This window comes from Rhinopithecus roxellana, chromosome 9 (genome assembly GCF_007565055.1).
Source record: "Rhinopithecus roxellana isolate Shanxi Qingling chromosome 9, ASM756505v1, whole genome shotgun sequence".
NCBI classification, from domain to species: Eukaryota; Metazoa; Chordata; class Mammalia; order Primates; family Cercopithecidae; genus Rhinopithecus; species Rhinopithecus roxellana.
The window spans coordinates 20169638-20191148 of record NC_044557.1 but is presented as its reverse complement, the minus strand read 5'-3'; the positions used below and the strand labels follow the sequence as shown (position 1 = coordinate 20191148).

General features: G+C 40.5%; 1 protein-coding gene across 15 annotated transcripts in view; it reads left to right on the top strand.

The window, feature by feature from the left end:
- TACC1 (transforming acidic coiled-coil containing protein 1) overlaps positions 1-17790 on the top strand; it is a 126845-nt gene extending 109055 nt beyond the window's left edge. For 8 of the 15 annotated variants that reach the window (XM_030937334.1, XM_010385260.2, XM_030937336.1 and 5 more), the window contains 7 exons: positions 1188-1313; positions 3529-3605; positions 5304-5347; positions 7356-7516; positions 8363-8469; positions 11443-11563; positions 12700-15524. In XM_030937334.1, the coding sequence (XP_030793194.1) occupies positions 1188-1313; positions 3529-3605; positions 5304-5347; positions 7356-7516; positions 8363-8469; positions 11443-11563; positions 12700-12768 (705 nt within the window). In that variant the 3' untranslated portion in view covers positions 12769-15524. The other 7 variants (XM_010385257.2, XM_010385255.2, XM_010385262.2 and 4 more) reach the window with 2 other exon arrangements.
- Positions 17791-21511: the final 3721 nt, after the last annotated feature.

Genomic DNA, 21511 nt, shown 5'->3' with positions numbered 1-21511 from the left:
TTCTGTTTTGGGCCCGTGGCTGAGGTCTGTGAGGCCGCATGCTAAAATTCTGTTTCTGAGCATTTTCTAGAGAGAGGGTAAAACTATATAATGACTCTGAAAAATTTAAAAGGCACTGGTCTACGTTCACCTTGGACTTTCTGTTTAGTGTTGATTCACACAAGATGTAACTGATTGATTATAATCAATAACTAATTGATTAGTTATCCCACATTTAAGATTAAGATTATTCCAGGTCATTTTGGCATTTTGGATGTTCCCAAGGTATTAGATGACTCATTTATATAAAAAGTTTACTTCCATAGGTGGGAGGAATAGCCGCCAAAAACATCTTTTAGGAAGGAAAATAGTAGTACAAAGTCCGTGTTCTCATGGAAAAAAAAAAAAAAAGTTTGCCAGTGTTTCGCTGTGGAACCTGAGTTTATGATAGAAGTGAGCAAGCACCTCAGAGAGTGAAGTGCTGCCAGAAGGGAGTGGAAAGCTTAGTAGCAAGGAGGAATCAACGCACAGGCACGGACCTTGACTTAAGTATGGCCGTTTTGCATATGGGCAACAGTGGCACACACCCAGCAGGCAGGGTTACCGCAGGAGGTCTCCGCAGAGCAGTGGAAGTTCAGGATGATCCTGAATCATCCGGGTGAAAGGGTGGGGGTGAGAGTTCAAAGAGTTCAAATATTTTTGCTATTTCTGCTTCCTTAGGCCTGAAAGTTAGTATTTTAGAAACATTTCCATCTGCAGTGGCTAAATAAAAATACATACAAAGCATCAATATGCAACAGGAGCAGCTGTCACTTGTTTTTGTTTTTTCTTTTTTAAAAAAGAAAATTCCATTTACATGGAGCTTATCCCCAGAAACTTAATCATGGGTGTGTTTCTCTGTCATCCATGTGGTTCTTTGGTGACTGACTACTATTATAAGCACACTTTCTCCCTTTTAGATCAGAATAAAATTTCTCTAGGTTATCTTTTCAACAGAAGCTAAGACCACTCTGAGAGTCATTATAACAGTTTTTCTTTAGTTAGTTCCATAATTAGATTTGTTTTGCTCCCCGCCCCCCGTCCGCTGACTTTTCTTTAAACATGGTTTTAAAGGGTGTGATCAATTTAATAATGAGGAAGTTGTTGAAGGATGTCTGGGGTTAAGAAGCTGAAAGCTGATGTATTCAATGTAATCCCTTTCTCCACAGGGGCTGCTGGAGTCCTCTGCAGAGAAGGCTGCTGTGTCAGTGTCCTGTGGAGGTGAGAGCCCCCTGGATGGGATCTGCCTCAGCGAATCAGACAAGACAGCCGTGCTCACCTTGATAAGAGAAGAGGTAAAAGCTCTCCTATTTGGTCTGCTTATCACTCCATTTCTTTGTAAGGCCCATGTACCAGCAGGTAGATTGTATCTCTGCTGGCTCAAGTTATCCCAGGCTGGAAGTTCTTATTACCTGCAGCTTGTTTAGGTCGTAAAAAGGGCCCCCTGTGGCAGTGGTGCTGGAGTCCTGACATTCTGGTCTCCAGGGTAAAATGTTGACAATCTGAAATATTCTTAAGAATTTTGTACCCTTCTTTATCTTTCAGTCCTGACATTTAAAATATCTAATTTTGCCAGCTTTGCTCACATGTGTAACAAAATCAGTGCTTTTATTTTACAGAGGATATATACTCATGCTTAAACATTTGTAATTTTTTTGCAGTAATACACAGTTGTTTCCTACTTTCATTTATTCTTTAAACAGTTCAACTCTCTGATTCCTGTATTGTGTTTCTTTAACAGCCTTTGTTCAAAATTGATCACTGCTAGGCCTTTCCTGGTTATCTGAAAAATATGAACGACAATGTTGTGTACCATTAATCAGTTACCCACCGTCTCCTGTCCTATTTCTATGCTGTATTTTGTGTGTTTGGTTTGTGTGTTTCTTGACAATTCCACCTGTTCTTAAAGGACTGTGTGGCAATTTTATTTTTGTAGTTTTTAGTTACATAGTTTTTTTTAGTTTTAATTTTTATAGTATGCTGAAAGTGGTTAAGCACCTCAGCTGTAGGTCTTTTACAGCTTTATAAAATAGCATCAAGTTGGTAATGAGGGATGTCAGCTTGTCCTGTTTTCAAAACTTGGGAGCAGTGGTAAGAAGACCCACCAAAAGCCTTTTTTTTTTTTTTTTTTTTTTTTTTTTTTTTTTTTTTTTTTTGGGAGACAAAATCTTGGCACAGTAGCTCACACCTGTAATCCCATGACTTTGGGAAGCCAAGGCAGACAGATCACCTGAGTTCGGGAATTTGAGACCTGAGTTCGGTAATTTAGTAGAGACCAGACTGTCTCTACTAAAAAAAAGTATTAAATTAGCTGGGCATGGTAGTGCATGCCTGTAATCCCAGCTACGCGGGAGGCTGAGGCAGGAGAATCGCTTGAACCCGGGAGACAGAGGTTGGGGTGAGCCGAGATTGCGCCATTGCACTCCAACCTGGACAACAAGAGCGAAACTCCATCTCAGAAAAATAAAAGTTTAATAAAAGACAAGATCTCACTCTGTCACCCGGGCTGGAGTACAGTGGCACTATTATAGCTCATTGCATCCTCGAACTCCTAGGGTCAAGCAATCCTCCTGCCTCAGCCGCCTGAGTAGCTGGGACTGCAAGCATGCGCCACTGTGCCTGGCCAAAATCTTGTAAATGAGAAAAATGACTTGATCTTTTTCCTGGGAGTTAAACTATGAGATCACCACCTAATGGATCAAAGTAAAGAGATGCCTGATTACCTGAAGCACACAGGATGCATCTTTCTATGTTCTTGAGATCCTAATAAATATAACGAAACTACCAATCAGGAAGAGAGAGGCACGGTCAGGGAAGTACAGTAAGTGGAGCGCCATGGCTGCCCATGCAAGCCCTGCCCAGGGCAAATGGAGTTTGAGGCAATGAATTTAGAATATTTCCTTCCAGTTAGCAAGAGCATCCCAAATATGAGCCTAGGTTCCAGGCTAACTAGCAAGACTCTACTGATGGTGACGGATGCTATAGCTAGATGTAGCCAGCTCATCTGAGCCCCCTCCTTCTGACTCCATTTTTATGAAGCTGTCAAAAATCTCTATAGAAAGATAATGTGTTGCTCATGCCAACTTCCAATGCTCTGATTTTGTGGTAATTTCATTCTCTGGTGGCCTGGCATCAGCCGCGATTACATGGCCTTAGAGTGAATACCTGCCAGTCAGATGGCTCTGTTCTTGGTGTCTGTCCCAGTCAGGGCCTGGCCCTGCAGAGCTGAGAGCTAGACCCTGGACCAAGGTAAAGTTCACAGACGCCGTAAATACCACTTGGAATTTCTGGGAGATGTTCTACTCATCTCTATTCCCGTGTTTACATCCCAGCATCCTGTGTGGCTTAGAGTAGACTTTTCCAAATGTTTACAAACATTAAATATTGAGGTTTATATTTCTAATATAGATTGAGTATCTTGGGTTAGACGTGTTTGTGTGCTATTTCAGTTCCCAGTCTCAAATGCAAATTGTAATAGATTGGGTAAAACTAAGCTTTATTATACTTTAGATAATCACTAAAGAGATTGAAGCAAATGAATGGAAGAAGAAATATGAAGAGACCCGGCAAGAAGTTTTGGAGATGAGGTTAGACTGGAGGTTTGGGGAGGGGCTGGATACTTTTATGCACTGTTAGATTTGATACAGATGAAGTGATGACAGTGTTTGCTTGCCACAGAACCAAGTGTTGAGAGCTTGAAGGCTTTGCTGTTTGCATCTTGCTTTGTGATTGAGAATGTTATTTCAGGAGTTACTGGTAACCAGTTATTATATTCAAATACTGTAGTTTATCTTGTGTTGTCCAGAACATAACATGTAAACAGAACCCACATAATTCTTATCTTCTTAGAAGAATTGACAGAAATTTGTATCAAAATATCCATTTAGAATACTGAAAAATAAGATTTATCCAATCCAATGATAGAGACATTGGAATTCATAATACTACTTTTTTTTTTTTTTTTTTTTTTTTTTTTGAAGCAGGGTCTCACTCTGTCATCCAGGCTGGAGTGCAGTGGTGTGATCATGGCTCACTGCAGCCTCAACCTCCTGGAATCAACTGATCCTCTCACCTCTGCCTCCCAAGTTGCTGGAACTACAGGCATGCACCACCATGCCTGTGTAATTTTTTTTAGAGATGAGGTCTCACTCTGTTGCCCAGGCTGGTTTCTAACTCCTGAGCTCAAGCAATGCACCTGCCTCAGCCTCCCAAAGTGCTGGGATTACAGGCATGAGCCACGGCACCTGGTCCATAATACTTCTACAAAATTAATTATGCATGACAGTTTCAAATTATGTAACCACCAAATAGATGATAGAAAGCTTGTTAACAGGAAACAAAATTGATTGACTTGAAATTAAAATCTTTTTATTTTTCCTCACTTTTAGAAAAGAGAGTTATGAGCCATGAAATGACTAAAGATGAAATCAAAGTAGAGGAGAAAAAAAGGCGTAAATAATTCACACACTGTGTGGTCAACACTTGAATGATTAAAAAACATTTTAAATATATCCCTCTAATTTGTTGCTCTTGTATTATTTGTCTTTTAAGCATTTCCTGGGTGTAAGGCCCTTTGCTGGGCTTGATGGAAAGGAAGGGACATTCCTGCTCTGAGAGAGTGGTAGCCATACATAATAACCAACTTGGATATGACGTCAAAAGTGATGGGGGCACCACTATGGAGGGCAGAGGAGGACGTGATGTGGCTCACAGAGCACCCAGCACTGGACTGGGTCAGAAGGACATTGTCACTCTTCACTAGAAGAAAGGTTAACCCAAGAGGATGATCTTTAAAGTCTTCGAATAAGTGAAATACTTTTGGAATTAGGTCACAAAATAAAACTTGTAACTGAATCAGAGGTAGAGTGTCTGAAAGGGTGGATTGAGGTCAGGAAAGCCTAAGGTCAGATCGCATCTCTTAGGAAGAGCCCAGAAGAATATCTTTAACTTAGTTTGTAAAAGATTGACGCGTCTAAGCAAAATGAATCTATTTCCTTGCGATATTCAAATAGGTGCAAAGAGAAAGGGAAGGCAGTTGTTTCTATAAGTAAAATGTAAGTTTGACTAAACATAAAATCTTAACAGAAACCTTTTCTGAACCTTAAGAAACCTTATATAATGTAAAAAAAAAGAGAGAGAGAGATAACAAGAGCCCCAAAGCAGATAAATGGATTACATAAATTGGTGGTATACGTTAATGTGCTTAATTGTTTGGGGCAGCATTTCTCCAACTTTCATTGTCTGAAAATCCTCCCCTGGTAATAAGTTCTTTTTTTCTCATTTAGGAAAATTGTAGCTGAATATGAAAAGACTATTGCTCAAATGATTGGTAAGGAGAACATTTTGTTTTTCGAGGGTATGAGCCATAGGATCTGTCTTAGTCTATTCAGCCTGGTATAACAAAATACTGTAAGCTAGGTAGCTTATAAACAACAAACATTTTTCATAGCTCTGGAGACAGGAAAGTTCAAGGTGCCCACAGATGAGATGTCTGGGGAGGGCCCATTCCTCATAGAAGGGACTGGCTAGCTCTCTGGGGTCTCTTTTATAAGGACACTAATCCTGACATGATCACCTCCCAAATTCCCTTCCATGCCCACTCTCACCCTGAACATACTCACACACTGGGGATTAGGTTTCAATACACAAATTTGGGGTTGGGGGTAGCATAAACTGTAAGACCATAGCCGGATGCCTGGATGATTTTCAGACCATGTCACAAACTTTTATTTGTCTGTCACTTAGATACAGTCGTCTCATTATTCGTGGGAGGTATGTTCTGTAAAGTTGCTGCAAACACCGAATTAGTGAATGCTAAACACTGCTCCTAGCCAGGCGTGGTGGCTCACACCTGTAATCTCAGCACTTTGGGAGGCTGAGATGGGTGGATCACCTGAGGTCGAGAGTTCGAAACCAGCCTGACCAACATGGAGAAACCCCATCTCTACTAATAATACAAAGTTAGCTGGACGTGGTGGCGCATGCCTGTAATCCCAGCTACTCGGGAGGCTGAGGCAGGAGAATCGCTTGAACCTGGGAGGCGGAGGTTGTGGTGAGCAGAGATCGTGCCATTGCACTTCAGCCTGGGCAACAAGAGCAAAACTCCATGTCAAAAAATAAATAAATAAACACTGCTCCTAGGGAAAAGACAGAGTTAGATTCCTGCATCTGGCCACAACATTTTCATTGACTGATCAGTATATAACCTTGTCTTATGTGTGTTCCTGTTTAAAGACACCTTATTTAATATATATGGTTGATTCATTAACATTGAGCTCACAGTCAGCAGCACTTTGGCTCACATCTGAACACAGCTTCTGTAATGTATGTATTTTAAGGAGCCTCACTGTCTTCTTGTGCTTAGTATCACTAGACAGCACTGTAGCACTGCCCTTGGAGGCCACTCAGAACAGTGAGGTCTCCAGCAAAAGAACACAAATGCAACAAATGTGGCCCGAATAGACCACAAGAAGAACACTTGTTTATGGAATGAATCAAGAAGGCAGAGTGTTGCTTTGTTCACTGTCAGCTGAGAGCGTGCTTATCAGGTGACTAACGCATTTTTGCCACTCTGCACACATCCACAAATGACTATTGTAAGTGCAGGACGATAGATTTTAGGATGACAAATTTTAGCAAGTAGGCGAATTTGGAAATATGGACTTGGTGAATAATGAGGGTCAACTGTAGTTAGGTTCATTTTAGAGGATGGCAGGCCTTGAATTCTGTGACTGTTGGTGGCCTGGTCATATCATTAACACCCGCTGGGAGCATCCTGTTTTGGTGCAGGGTTCTTACTCTAGTGCAGGTTGTAATTTCTCTGCATCAGACCCAGTGGTGCCTTTACAAAACAACAGAGATTGAGCCTCCTGCATTGAATTTAGAGTCTCTTCTCATCCATAGCATAAGGATCGACTCCCTAAACCAAAGTCTGGCCTTTCTCCACTAAATTAGTGAAATGATACTTTCTACTGTCCACATCACCTAACACCTTCCCAGCTCCGGGCCTTACCACAGCTGTTCTTCTCTATAGAATATTCTCCCAGGTAGCTGTATGGTTCACACCCTTGTTTCTGTCTGGTCTCTGCTCGAATCTCTCCCCTGAGAGCGGGTACTTTCTGTACAGCCCCCTCCTCACCCCCATTCCCCCTTACCCTGCCTTGATTTTTCCCCATCGCTTGTCACCATGCATCTCCCCTGACTAGAATGTAAGCCGTGAGAGCAGGAACTTGGTCACATCCCCAGCTGTAGCCCTATCACCGAGAACACTGCTTGGCTTCTAGGGAGTCTCTATTTGTTGAATAAATATGTCGTTCGTTTTGACTTGTGATTCCCAGAAGATGAACAAAGGACAAGTATGACCTCTCAGAAAAGCTTCCAGCAACTGACCATGGAGAAGGAACAGGCCCTGGCCGACCTTAACTCTGTGGAAAGGTCCCTTTCTGATCTCTTCAGGAGATACGAGAACCTGAAAGGCGTTCTGGAAGGGTTCAAGAAGGTAAGAGTGTTTTTTCCCTCTGTCTCCTGGTGTATTTCCAATGGTGTATTTCCTTGGTAACTGGTCATCAAATACATATGCCAGACGTTGTGGGTATCCTTTTAAATAGGAGCTCAGGACCTACTGGCCTTGTATCCTCTATTCCAGTGAAGCTGGATTTTTCCACATTTTTCCTTCTTTGGTTGGTCAGGCATCTGGCCCAATGGGTGGCCATGTCTTGGCCACTCCTCTCCTGTGTCAAGCCAATAAACCCCAGGCTGTGGCGTAAACTGCAAGAACTATTAATTGAACCCTCAGACCTCAGGTGAATTCTAGAAATGTTCTTTCTGATAATTCACCGTTTCAGTTTTAGTAAAAGGGATTAGAAGGAATTCCATGTCACTGAAAAATTCAAGCTGCATATTCTAGAAGAATTAAGTATAATATTTCAAATTTAGATATAAATGGGCCTGTTGATTTAATTTAGCTTTACCATATCAACCAGACACAATTATAGCAAGGAAATGTCTTTATTTTCATATTAAAATAAAAATGAAACTGGCCAGTTTATCAAATATGGAAGTCAAATTGCCATTCAGTTTTGAATAACTGCCTTCCTAAAGTAGGCATATTGGTATAACTGACCCTTACTGTATGATATTGAAAATTAACACATGAAGACATTATGTAGAATTTCCTCAATGAAGAATTACATGTGGCTATTTCAAATTACTGCAGAGTATGAATAAAAGGCAGATATCTGAATTAATTAGATTTTTCCATTCTTTGAAAAGTGAAAACTCTGATACGTGGTAGATTAGAAGAAACAAAATGACCTGTTCAGTTTCAATTTTTGCTTTGGAACAGAATGAAGAAGCCTTGAAGAAATGTGCTCAGGATTACTTAGCCAGAGTTAAACAAGAGGAGCAGCGATACCAGGCCCTGAAAATCCACGCAGAAGAAAAGCTGGACAAGTAAGAGCTTGTAAATTTTGAATTTCACTCTTCATGATGTTGTGGGAAGATTGACAGAGGAAAAAAAAATTCACTGTTTTGCAACTCCGGGTTGTATTTGTACGTGTTTATTTCACTTTTTAAACCCTTTTCCCATTGTTAAAACATTAAAAAGTAAGAAAAGGTATATCTGCTCCTGCCTCCTTCCACTGGGTTCCCATTTTTCTCTATGCCAGGTAATCACTGTTGTTGGTTTCTGTTTTTTCTTCCTATTAAAATTTTTTTCTCCTTTTTTATATGATTATAGCATACTTCGCTGTTTTTGCTTAGCAATATAATTTTGAGAATCTTTCCCTGTCAGTGCAAGAAGAGCTTCCTCTTTTTTTTTCTAATGGTATTCCATTGTTGGAATGTATCATTTATTTAACAGTCCCCTCCTGTTAGCCATTAAAGTTAATTCAAATATCTTGCTGCCACAGACAGTGCTGTAGTAAGTGACCTGGTAGGTGATCGTTTTGCATGCCTGTGAGTTATCTTTATGATCTGTATGTTAGAAGAGGAATTGCTAGACCAAAGCATATATGAATTTATAATTATAAGTGTTATCAGATTGGCCCCATTAGACTTTTATCATTTTATAGCCTTATATAATACATGAGAGCATCTCTTTTTTCTGCAGCTATGCCAACAGATCAACGTTTTTATTTTCTGCAAATCAAATAGGTGAAAATGGTATTTCAACATAGGTATTTGTTTTTGGCAAGCAGCAGAGCATTTATTTATTTATTTGTTTGTTTATTTTTTTTTTTTTTATGAGACGGAGTTTCTCTGTGTCACCCAGGCTGGAGTGGAGCAGTGCGATCTAGGCTCACTGCAATCTCCGTCTCCTGGGTTCAAGCAGTTCTCCTGCCTCAGCCTCCCAAGTAGCTGGGATTACAGGCACACGCCACCACACCCAGCTAATTTTTTGTATTTTTAGTAGAGACAGGGTTTCACCATGTTGGCCAGGCTGGTGTGGAACTCCTGACCTCAAGTGATCGCCTGCCTCGGCTTCCCAAATTGCTGGGATTACAGATGTGAGCCACTGCGCCCAGCCCCAGAGCATTTATTTTAATGTAATTTTGATTTGCATTTATCTTATGAATGAAACTGAATATATTTCAGCATTCATTTATTAACATATTTGCTTTTCTATGAATTACTCTATTCTTTGCCCATTTTCCTATTGTCAGTTTATATATTTTATATATTAGGGACACCAGCCCTTTGTGATAAGAATTTTGAATAATTTTTCAAGTTTATCATTTGTCTTTTGCCTCTGCCTGTGGTGTTTTTTGATATTCAGAAATTTACTTTTATGTGCTGAAATGTATTAGTCATTTCTTTTACAGCGTCTGGATTCCTTGTCATAGTAACAAGTATCTTCCCCATGCTGGATAGAAAATATTCTACCATGTTTTACTTACACTTTTTGGCTTAGTTTTTTAAATCCTTAAATCTAATGCATTTGGAGTTTATCCTGGGGAGTGTTATCCAACTTGATTTTTTGGTTTTTTTGAGACAGAGTCTCACTCTGTCACCCATGCTGGAGTGCAGTGGCACAACGTCGGCTCACTGCAACCTCCACCTCCTGGGTTCAAGCGATTCTTCTGCTTCAGCCTTCCGAGGAGCTGGAATTGCAGGCACCCGCCACCATGCCCAGCTAATTTTTGTATTTTTAGTAGAGACGGGGTTTTGCCATGTTGGGCAGGCTGGTCTCGAATTTCTGACCTCAAGTGATCCACCTGCCTTGGTCTCACCAAGTGCTGGGGTTACAGGCATGAACCACCGCGCCTGGCCTCCAACTTGACTTTTTAACTAAAAGGTAATACATACTTCTGCATTTTGCTGCCTAAATTTCTATTTGTAGAAACAGAAGTTACCCTGCCCCCTTCCCACTCCCATAGTACTGTATTAGGTTTCTTGTGTATTCTTCTCCATAGGTTATACAGATCCCTCTATGTGTTATACATAGGTTTATTGTATATCCCTCTAGTCTTTTCTTTGTGCCTGTATAAATACTATGATTTTGAACTGTAAAAAATATTTACAATATTGGAATCACATTAGACAAATTTCCTTTTTCCCTCAATAGCGTATCACGGCCATTTTTTCACGTCAGAACATACAGCTGAATCTCATTCTTTTTATTAGGTCGTGGAACTCTAGCATTTCTTTATTGATGGGCACTTAGACAGTTACAAACTTTCTTCCATTGAAGGTAACACTACAGCGAACGTCCTGTGCACTCATCTTTGTGCCAGGTGGAAGTATTTCTGTGAATACATAACTGAAAGTGGGATTGCTGCGTTGGAGGGCGTGTACACTTTAAATCATCCTGGTGACTACCGCATTGCCTGCCACAGGGCAGCGCCAGTTTCCAACCGCCCATTGGCACATGAGCCTGCCTGTCTCCTTGTATCTCGGCCCACACAGGACTATCCTTGTTAATTTTTGCCAATTCAATTTTCAAAGCTTATCATTTTAATTTACATGCCTCTGATTACCAATGAGGCTTTAGCATCCTTTCATCAGTTTACTGGCTGTTCATCAACTGACATTTATGGTTTTTAAGAATGTCTTTCACTTCTCATTAATAAACTCATTCCCTGTAGGCCCGTGTCTCACAGATGTCAGTGGTTAGTATCCCGACTCTAGCTGTGATCGTCTCCAAAATTATCCAGTCCGCTTTTGTACTGGGCTAAAAAAAAAAAAATCTAAGACTGTTGTAGAAATCATTTGCTGTGAGATACAAATTTTGAAGTTGTCTGTAAATTGAATTTTTATAAATTAAAATGAGATTATTTAGGTCACCGATTTTTGTTTTTTCTTTTGTCATGCAGTCAATTCTTTGGGGGCTGTGCCTCCCAGATGTCAGTGGTTAGTATCCTGGCTTTGACTAGTGGCTAATCATGTGCTTTTTGTCTCTGTATTCCACCCAAACACCATAAACAGAGCCAATGAGGAGATTGCTCAGGTTCGAACAAAAGCAAAGGCTGAGAGTGCAGCTCTCCATGCTGGACTCCGGAAAGAGCAGATGAAGGTGGAGTCCCTGGAAAGGGCCCTACAGCAGAAGGTACAGAAAGGGGCCTGATCTGGGTGGCCACAGAGATGTTTGGTTTTCCTCCTCAGCAGTGACTCGCTTATGACAGATCTGGGTGAAAGAGGCCTTGGCTTTCTGCTCAGACACTTCAGTCCATCTCCTTTCTGAACTGATCCAGGTGGAAACAAACAAGTCAAACCATTAAATTTACAAGCACATCATATGGAAATCATCCATAGGCAGGGTGCAGAGAGAAAGTTGCATTTTAACTGAAGTTCAGAACACCTTCCTAGTTGGGGTCTTGAGACTGCCTTTCTTTCTTTCTTTTTGTTTTTATGCAATATATTAATATGAAGCCATCTCCCCCTTCATTGCTTTGGATCAGTGGTTTGCAGTTGGGGGCAGTTTTGCCCTCCAGGGGGTGTTAGGTGTTAGGTAATGTGTGGAGATATATTCGTTTGGTTGTCACCACTGGGAGATGCTACTGATATAAAGTGCAGGAAGCCAGGGATGCTGTTAAACATCCTGCAATGCACAGGACAGCCCCTAAGAATACACTCACCCATCCGAAAACATCAGCAGTGCTGCTTTGAGAAACTGCTATAGATCAGTGAAAACCAGGACTAGCAACAATCCCTGTTTCTCACTAAGCAATTTTTAGCTTTCCATTTTTATATGTTTCTGGTGTATTTTCCTTACTGCATTTCCAATTATGTACTCATACCTGTGCCATCCATTCATCAAGAGCAGGAGTTTTTATCACAGGGTCTGATAGCCCCTAGAACGGTGCTCCCTAGGAGATTCAGACTCCAGCATCCCTGGAGATACTAATGGATTGAGTGAGACCCAGATACTTATGTTTTTGACAAGTACCCCAGATAATTCCTCTGATAACAAGAGAATTGGGGAACTAAGAGATTCATGGACAAGTTTCAGAGGGCTGGTGACTGTCTTCACCCTTTACTCAATTTAAGCATGATTTTATGAGTACATTGTTCTTGAGATGTGTAGCCTTTTTTTCTTTAAAGCATCTCTGATGTAGAAAAGTTAAAAATCACTGAATTGGGATGTCTAGGGTAAGGTATATCCAGACTTGGGACTAGTTAACTCTGTTTGCCTTTATTTCAGAATACAAAGTGGCCTGCATAATTGTGTCTTTTGTCTTTCAGAACCAAGAAATTGAAGAACTGACAAAAATCTGTGATGAGCTGATTGCAAAGCTGGGAAAGGCTGACTGAGACTCCCCCTGTTAGCTCAACAGATCTGCATTTGGCTGCTTCTCTTGTGACCACAATTATCTTGCCTTATCCAGGAATAATTGCCCCTTTGCAGAGAAAAAAAAAAAAAACTTAAAAAAAGCACATGTCTACTGCTGCCTGTCCCGCTTTGCTGCCAATGCAACAGCCCTGGAAGAAACCCTAGAGGGTTGCGTAGTCTAGAAAGGAGTGTGACCTGACAGTGCTGGAGCCTTCCAGTTCCCCATATGAAGGTTCCGTTAGGCTGCTGAGTTTGGGTTTGTGATTTCTTTATGTTTAGTTTGTTTTAAAGTCATCTTTACTTTCCCAAATGTGTTAAATTTGTAGCTCCTCTTTGGGTTCTTCTCCACCACCTGTCTGATTTTTTTTGTGATCTATTTAATCTTTTAATTTTTTAATATCAGTGGTTTTATTTAAGGAGACAATTTGGCCTATTGTTACTTCCAGTTTATAATCAAGAAGGGGCTCTGGGTCCCCTTTTATTACACACACTCTCACACACATACATGTATATTTATAGATGCTGCTGCTCTTTTCCCTGAAGCATAGTTAAGTAAGAACTTGTCTACAGAAGGAGATATTTCCTTGGATGTGAGACCCTATTTTGGAATAGAGTCCTGACTCAGAACACCAACTTAAGAATTTGGGGGACTAAAGATATGAAGACCACAGTCTTGGGTTTTCATGTCTGCAGAAGACTATTTGCCATGACATTTTGTTGCCCTGGTATTTGGACACGCCTCAGCTTTAATGGGTGTGGCCCCTTTAGGGTTAGTCCTCAGACTGATGGTAGTGTCTCCTTTCTGCATGAACGACAATATGGGAGTCCTTCCAAGCTAGGGTTTGGCAAATCTGCCCTAGAGTCATTTACTCTCCTCTGCCTCCATTTGTTGATACAAAATCAACATTTAGTCTTCATTATCTTTTTTTTTTTTTGAGACAGAGTTTTGATCTATTTTAAATATGTGAAGAAAATCTACTTGTAAAAGGCTCAGATCTTAATTAAAAGGTAGCACCGTTACCAATTACAAGGCGAAGAAATGTTTTTTTCCCATTGTTCTTCAGATGTTGAAAAGAAAGCAAAAATTACCTTCTAACTTAAGACAGAATTTTTAACAAAATGAGCAGTAAAAGTCACGTGAACCACTCCAAAAATCAGTGTGCATTTTGCATATTTTTAAACAAAGACAGCTTGAATACTGAGAAGAGGAGTGCAAGAAGAAGGTCTGTACTAACAAAGCCAAATTCCTCAAGCTCTTACTGGACTCGGTTCAGAGTGGTGGGCCATTAACCCCAACATGGAATTTTTCCATATAAATCTCAATGAATTCCCTTTCATTTGAATAGGCAAACCCAAATCCATGCAAGTGTTTTAAAGCACTCTCCTGTCTTAATCTTACACCCTGAAAGTCTTCATGGTGATGTGCACTATATTCAGTATATATATGTTTTCCTATTTCTCTTGTAAAACTGTTGCATGATCCAACTTCAACAATGAATTGTGCCTAGTGGAGAACCTCTAGATCTTAAAAAATGAATTTTTCTTTAGCAGTGTATTACTCACATGGGTGCAATCTTTAGCCCCAGGGAGGTCAATAATGTCTTTTAAAGCCAGAAGTCACATTTTACCAATATGCATTTATCGTAATTGGTGCTTAGGCTGTATTTTCAAGCCTATTGTCTTAACATTTTGTATAAAAAAGAACAACAGAAATTATGTGTCGTTTGAGAAGTGGCTTGACAATCATTTGGGCTTTGAAAGCAGTCACTTGTGGTGTAATATGAATGCTGTCCTAGTGGTCATAGTACCAAGGGCATGTGTCTCCCCTTGGTCTAACTGATTTCCTCTTTAGTCCTCTACTGCTAAAGAAGTTAATTTTGCATTTTGCAGAAATGTTGATTGCCAAATCTTTTTGCTGCTGTGTTTTGGTGTTTTCATGTTTACTTGTTTTATATTGATCTGTTTTAAGTATGAAAGGCTTATAGTGGCCTCCACTGTAAATCCACAGTCATCTTTTTAAGCTTATTGTGTTTAAGAAAGTAGCTATGTGTTAAACAGAGGTGACGGCAGTCCTTCCCTAGCACACTGGTGGAAGAGACCCCTTAAGAACCTGACCCCAGTGAATGAAGCTGATGCACAGGGAGACAGGGAGCACCAAAGGACCCTCGTTAAGTGATACTTGCCCTGGCCTCTTAGCCATGACCATTACAAGGAAATATCCCCCATTCTAACTTAACAGATGTCGCCTCTCCAAAGAGAATTAAAATGTAGCTTGTACAGATCAAGAGAATATACTGGGCAGAATGAAGTATGTTTGTTTATTTTTCTTTAAAATAAAAAAGGGTTTTGGAACTCTGGAGAGTAAGAATATAGTATAGAGTTTGCCTCAACACATGTGAGGGCCAAATAACGTGCTAGCTAGGCAATAATAAACCCTGTTACAGAAGAGAAAAAGGGCCGGGCACAGTGGCTTATTCCCGTAATCCCAACACTGCGGAAGGCCGAGGCAGGAGGATCGCCTGAGTCCAGGAGTTTGAGACCTACCTAGGCAACATGGCGAAACCTTGTCTCTACCAAAAATATAAAAATTAGCTGGGCATGGTGGCATGTGCCTGTGGTTCCAGCTCCTTGGGAGGCTGAGGTGGGAGGATCACTTGAGCATGGGAGGTCAGGGCTGCAGTGAACCATGATCATGCCACTGCACTCCATCTTGGGTGACAGCAAGATCTTGTCTCAATAAAACAACAAGAAAAAAAAAAAGAAAAGAAAAAACAAACCAGAAGTGAAAAAGGAAAGTAGAAGGCAGCTGTTGGCCTATATGGTGGTTTGGGAATATTAGGTGATCCTGTTGAGATTCTGGATCCAGAGCAATTTCTTTAGCTTTTGACTTTGCCAAAGTGTAGATAGCCTTTATCCAGCAGTATTTTAATTGGGGAATGCAACGTAAGGCCGACTGAACAATTCCCCCCGTGGCTGCCCGGATAGTCACAGTCAAGGTTAGAGAAGTCTCCTTCCAGCCAGTGACCTACCCAAACCTTTTGTTCTGTAAAACTGCTCTGGAAATACCGGGAAGCCCAGTGTCTCACGTGGTTTCTAGCTTCTTCGACTCAGCCCAAATTAGGAAGTACAGAAGCACATGATGTTGAAAAACCTAGGATTTGGCAGCCTACCAGAATGGTATGGAATCTGAGGGAAGATTTATGTTTCGTTTTGGAGGACAGCTCAAGTTGAATTTTCTTTCTAGCCAGTTACCCTTTCAACCTACCCATACTTTGTACAGCTCTCACACAAATACTTAAGATATTTATTAGACAGCCCTGAATTTGCTCTAATTATAAACAGGGAGAGTAAGCTGCCCCCAAATGTTCCTGGCTGGGTAAAAGCAGCTGGAGTGAAGCACTCATTTTCCATAAAGGTAACAAAGGGTTCAGTGGTCACTCTAAGCTCAAAAGGGTTTTTTAAGAGCAAGCATTGGTTAAGTCTGTGTATACTGATTGGAAGTGATTCAGCACATTCTTTTTTAGTGGAGTAAAATTTCTGAAGCCCCCTTTTAACTTCCTTTTGGTTTTTCATTATAACTGGTAGCCATCTCATGAACTGTCTCTGACTGTTGTCTCTGCCGTCATGTGATGGTGAGCTTGCTCTCTGACTTGCATTTCTGACTTTATCCTGTTGTTGGGAAGATAGAAACAAGGTTTTGAAAGATTACATGATTCAAGTGAGGGATTTTAAAGTAAAGATGTGTATATTCTGAAGAATCTAAAAGATAACAGATTATTATTATTTGCTTATGAAAGAACAATATAGTCTGGGAATCCCAGAATGTCAAGCCAAAGGTCTAAGAAGTCTTATCTTCTTCAAATATTTTAGTAAAGAAGTATTTCAAGGAGATACCTGCCCAGAAAGGTTTGACTAGCCTCCAGATTCCAGTTATTTTTAAAAAGCAATTTACCACTAAATCCTTGAGTCTCCATAGAGTAACAGTAAAGAAACTAATATAACAGACTCTCCTCTCAAAGGATCTCCTCTGGAAGAGAGTATCAGCGGCAGCATTCTCCAGGGAAGACCCATCCCCTAGTGCCAGAGCTTGCATCCTGGAGACTAAAGATTGCACTTTTCGTAGTTTTTCGTCCAAATGCAATCCCATTTCTGTGCCTCTTAGCATGCAGTTAGATTTGGACAAACAAGATTCCTAAGGAATGACTTTATTAACTATAATATGGTTACAGCTATTATATAAATATATATTCTGGTTATAGTTCTAATATGGAGATGTTGTGTGCAATGCTGGCCTGTGGCGGTCTGTGTAATGCTTTAACTTGTATGGAGGAGGCCAGACTCAGAGCTGAGATGTGGCCTGAACCTTCCCTGTATCGATCCTTTAATTTAGAACTGTCAAGATGCCACTTTCTCCCCCTCTGCCTTTTAGTGGTATCTGAAATATACTCAAAACAGTAATTTCCTGGTCACATCATTAACTGCTAATTCTGTATTTATAAAGAATTTTCAGATGGACATATACAAATCTGAACTCAAACCATCCCCAGTCTAGATACAGGGCAGCGTGTAGGTGACCACACCAGAGCCTCAGCCTTGGTCCTTCTCAGCCATCGGGATAGGAACCAGGCATTTCTTTTAAATCTCAGAGGTAGCAGTAAACTTTTTAGTATTGCTGTTAGCAAGTGTGTGTTTGCCAATAGATATCCATTATACTAATGTGCCAAGTAAATGTTCATTGCACATCTGCTTCCACTGTGTCCCCACGGGTGCCATGAAGTGTGTGAGGAACCCCTCATCTGGAGGGATGAGCGCTGCATTGACTACTGCTATCAGGATTGTGTTGTGTGGAATATTCATCTACATAAATTTTATATGCACAGTAATTTCCCTTTTTATATGTCAAGTAACTATTTGTAAAAGTTATACTCACAAATTATTATAATGATTACTAATATATTTTTTCCATGTTTCATTGCCTGAATAAAAACTGTTTACCACTGTTAGATTTGGGAGTGTGTGTGTGTGTGTGTGTGTGGTGTTGGTACTTTTCCTGGTTATAAGTTATCCCTGAATGTGAAAATTTGTGGCAGCCCTGCTTTTATGAGCCTCATATTTCAACCTAAAAATAGGAAAGATCACATTTTCTCTACACTCATTTTATGCGTGTGGTTGGGTGTGTAACTAAAAACAAAACAAACTTTGGAATTCGGATACTGCCATGTAGATGTCATGCCTTTGCATCTGTGCAAACAAAGTTTTTAGCTGGGTGCTTCTTGGTTTTGCTTAGAGACTGGTTGTCTGCCCTGGCATTTTTCAAGTCACCCCAAGCTTTCTGACTCGAAGGACCTGGGGTAAGGCAGAACTATGTAAATAGTGCAGAGCAAAGAGTTGCTGTGTTTTGTTTCTTCTAGGTTCAATGCAGTACCAGGAATAACTTTTTAAATACTAGCTAAGCCAGCTGTCCGCTTTAAAGGGACAGAAGATGGGGCAGGAAATTTTGTGGGTTGTATTACAGGAAAAGACAAATTAAGAGGATAGTTAAGGCTTCGTTTTACAACTAGCTGGAGATCCACTTAGGAAAATCAGAGAACTATCACTTTTCTTGCTGTTTGCCACATCTTCAGACAGTGCAGCCTCTACAGTCCTCAAAAGGCATATTTCTCTCTCCTGCGCTCCTGAATCACCAGGAGAGAATCTTCTAAAAAGTCTGTGATGGAGATTGCCATTTGCAGAATGTGAAACAGTAGAAATCTGTTTCTGAGAATTACTGAGAAGAATAAGATGGAAATTAACCTTGCTACTCTCACAGAATTGTATTCTTAGATAATTTAAGACCACCAATGTTTTTCATACTTTTACAAATAGGGGATCATGGGGCCTGCTTCATGGAATTTGTTACGGATGAAAATGAATATATGTGAACTTGGTCATGACAAAAAATGACTTTCTTGCTGTGGCCAATGGTGAAAGCATGAAAAACCCTGATCTAGCCAACTGAAGTCCTTTTACAATGGAAACAGGCCCAGAGGGAGAAGCAATGAAGCCAAGATCCCATGACTTGTTTGTGAGTAAACATTGTTGCCCTCGCTCAAATGAGGGAAAAAAAATTAATTGCCACTTAGTTCTTTTCAAGCTCTTGAAATCCAAGTCCTAGGTTTGGGTAGTATTTGTATCATTTTCCAAGTTTGTAGGCACTTAAGGACCAATGAAAGCCAAATACCTTTTTCTCAACATTTATTAATTAATTCATTCACTCATTTATTTGCAGAGTTTAAAGTGAAACACGAAAAGTTTGAGGGACAGTTAGCCAAAGAAATTGTTTTTATGTTTTATTGAAACAGCATTTAAATATAAATAATAGGGTAATGAAAATGATTCTTCTGGAGAAGAAAGCCATCCCTAGGTTACATTTCTTGAAAGAAAAAATGTAGTTGTGAGTTGTTGGTTGGTTATTATCTAAGTGAGTTATTGCCTGAGAGTGGAGAGATAGTGGTGCTTACGATCTATCAGATAAATCTAACCCAAACAGGCCTGTATTTTCTGCTGGGGTTTTTTTTGTTTGTTTGTTTGTTTGTTTTTGAGACGGAGTCTCACTCTGCTGCCCAGGCTCAAGTGCAGTGGCGTGATTTCAGCTCACTACAACCTTCACCTCCCAGGTTCAAGTGATTCTCCTGCCCAGCTTCCCAAGTAACTAGGATTATAGGCGCATGCCACTATGCCCTGCTAATTTTTGTATTTTAGCAGAGACGGGGTTTCACCATGTTGGCCAGCCTAGTCTCAAACTCCTAACTTCAGATGATCCACCCGCCTCGGCCTCCCAAATTGCTGGGATTACAGGTGTGAGCCATCGCCCCCAGCCCTATTTTCTGCATTTCTGAGAATTAACAAAGTGTGCCAAGTTAAGATGTGCAAACTCCTAATCACAAACATTCAACTGTGAGACGTTATATAGACCAAGAAGACTTTTGTTTCAGACATCAAAAATGACGGCACAATTAGCTAATTGGGTGCATTCAGGCATAATCACAATATTTTACTAAAATATTAAGGAGTCCAGATAGCGTCTCTTGGATGTGCAATGATGAACGTACCTTCTATTTCACTGTAAGACTGGCACTCTAATTTGTCTTTTATGTAGTCCGTACTTTTCTAGATACATGTTTTTTTCTTTCTCCCTTTCAGTTGACTTGTATAACATCATGAATTTTCAGCACAAATGCCATGTGTAAAATGTGATTCAGTAAAGCATGGTGATTCACGCCTGTAATCCCGGCACTCTGGGAGGCTGAGGAGGGTGGTGGATTGCTTGAGCTCAGGATTTTGAGACCAGACTCTAACATGGCAAAAACCTGTCTCTACAAAACACACAAAAATTAGCTGGGCGTGGTGGTGCACACCTGTAGTCCCAGCTGCTCGGGAGGCTGAGGTGGGAGGATTGCCTGAGCCAGAGGTCGAGGCTCCAGTGAGCCGTGATTGCACCCCTGCACTCCAGCCTGGGTGCCAGAGCAAGACCCTATCTCAAAAAAAATTTTTTTTACATTAAAAAAATTTTTAATAAGCAAAATATGATTTTACTTCCTACGTCAACTTTCAGTGCAAATGAGTATGAGTGGTCACAGGAGGGTTCCATTCCCAAAGGCTTATTCTCTGTAGGGCCATGTCTTTCAAACTGCAGGTCAAAACCCATTTTAGAGGTTATGAATTAGAACAGAAGAGTGAACGTTTGTTGTAAAAGCAAATAGTGAAGGTGTGCTGTTTCATGAGATTTTATTACACTTACATGATATCATATATGGGTAATGAGTTGTAATTTTAAACATCTTGGTTTGGGGGCCTAAAAGTTAAAAAAAGCAAGTTTAAAAAAGCATAAAAGCCACTAACTTTAGGTCATGGGGAGACAGTTTTTGGATCAGTCAAGGATTTTATGGGAGTAAAAACAATGATTGCAATCTCCATTTGTTAAAAGTAAGTTACAGAGTTAAAACATTTAGTAACCCACAACCACAGTTTATGGCAACTTGAAGAAGAAATCAAAACTTCAGGACGGGAACATGAAGCTCTGTTCAGAAAACACGACCTAAAAATTCCTTTCTAATCCTCAATTGAGATGAAAAGAAGAAAAGAGAACGTTGGAACGGGCCTACGTAAAGAATAAAAACCTGTAGACCTAACAAGCCCTCTAGAAAATAAAGTCTACTAAAAAATAAGAACGTGGCTCAAGCCTGTAATCCCAGCACTTTGGGAGGCCGAGACGGGCGGATCACGAGGTCAGGAGATCGAGACCATCCTGGCTAACATGGTGAAACCCCGTCTCTACTAAAAATACAAAAAACTAGCCGGGTGAGGTGGCGGGCGCCTGTAGTCCCAGCTACTTGGGAGGCTGAGGCAGGAGAATGGCGTGAACCTGGGAGGCGGAGCTTGCAGTGAGCCGAGATTGCGCCACTGCACTCCAGTCTGGGCGACAGAGCGAGACTCCGCCTCAAAAAAAAAAAAAAAGAATAAACGTAAAATTCTTCCTTCCTTCTGCGTCCCCAACATAAACTCATCCTCCTTGAGGCAGCAGAGGGCGGGCTACTCAGGTTCAGAGACACATTTCTGTTTTGCTGTCACTGCCAAAAACTAACCCGATTCTCAACTGAAAAAATTAAACCTCCTCTGTTAGAAGTAAGAATTCTCCTTGATTACAACTTCTTAGACTTAACTTTCTTTGCACAGTTCAATTCT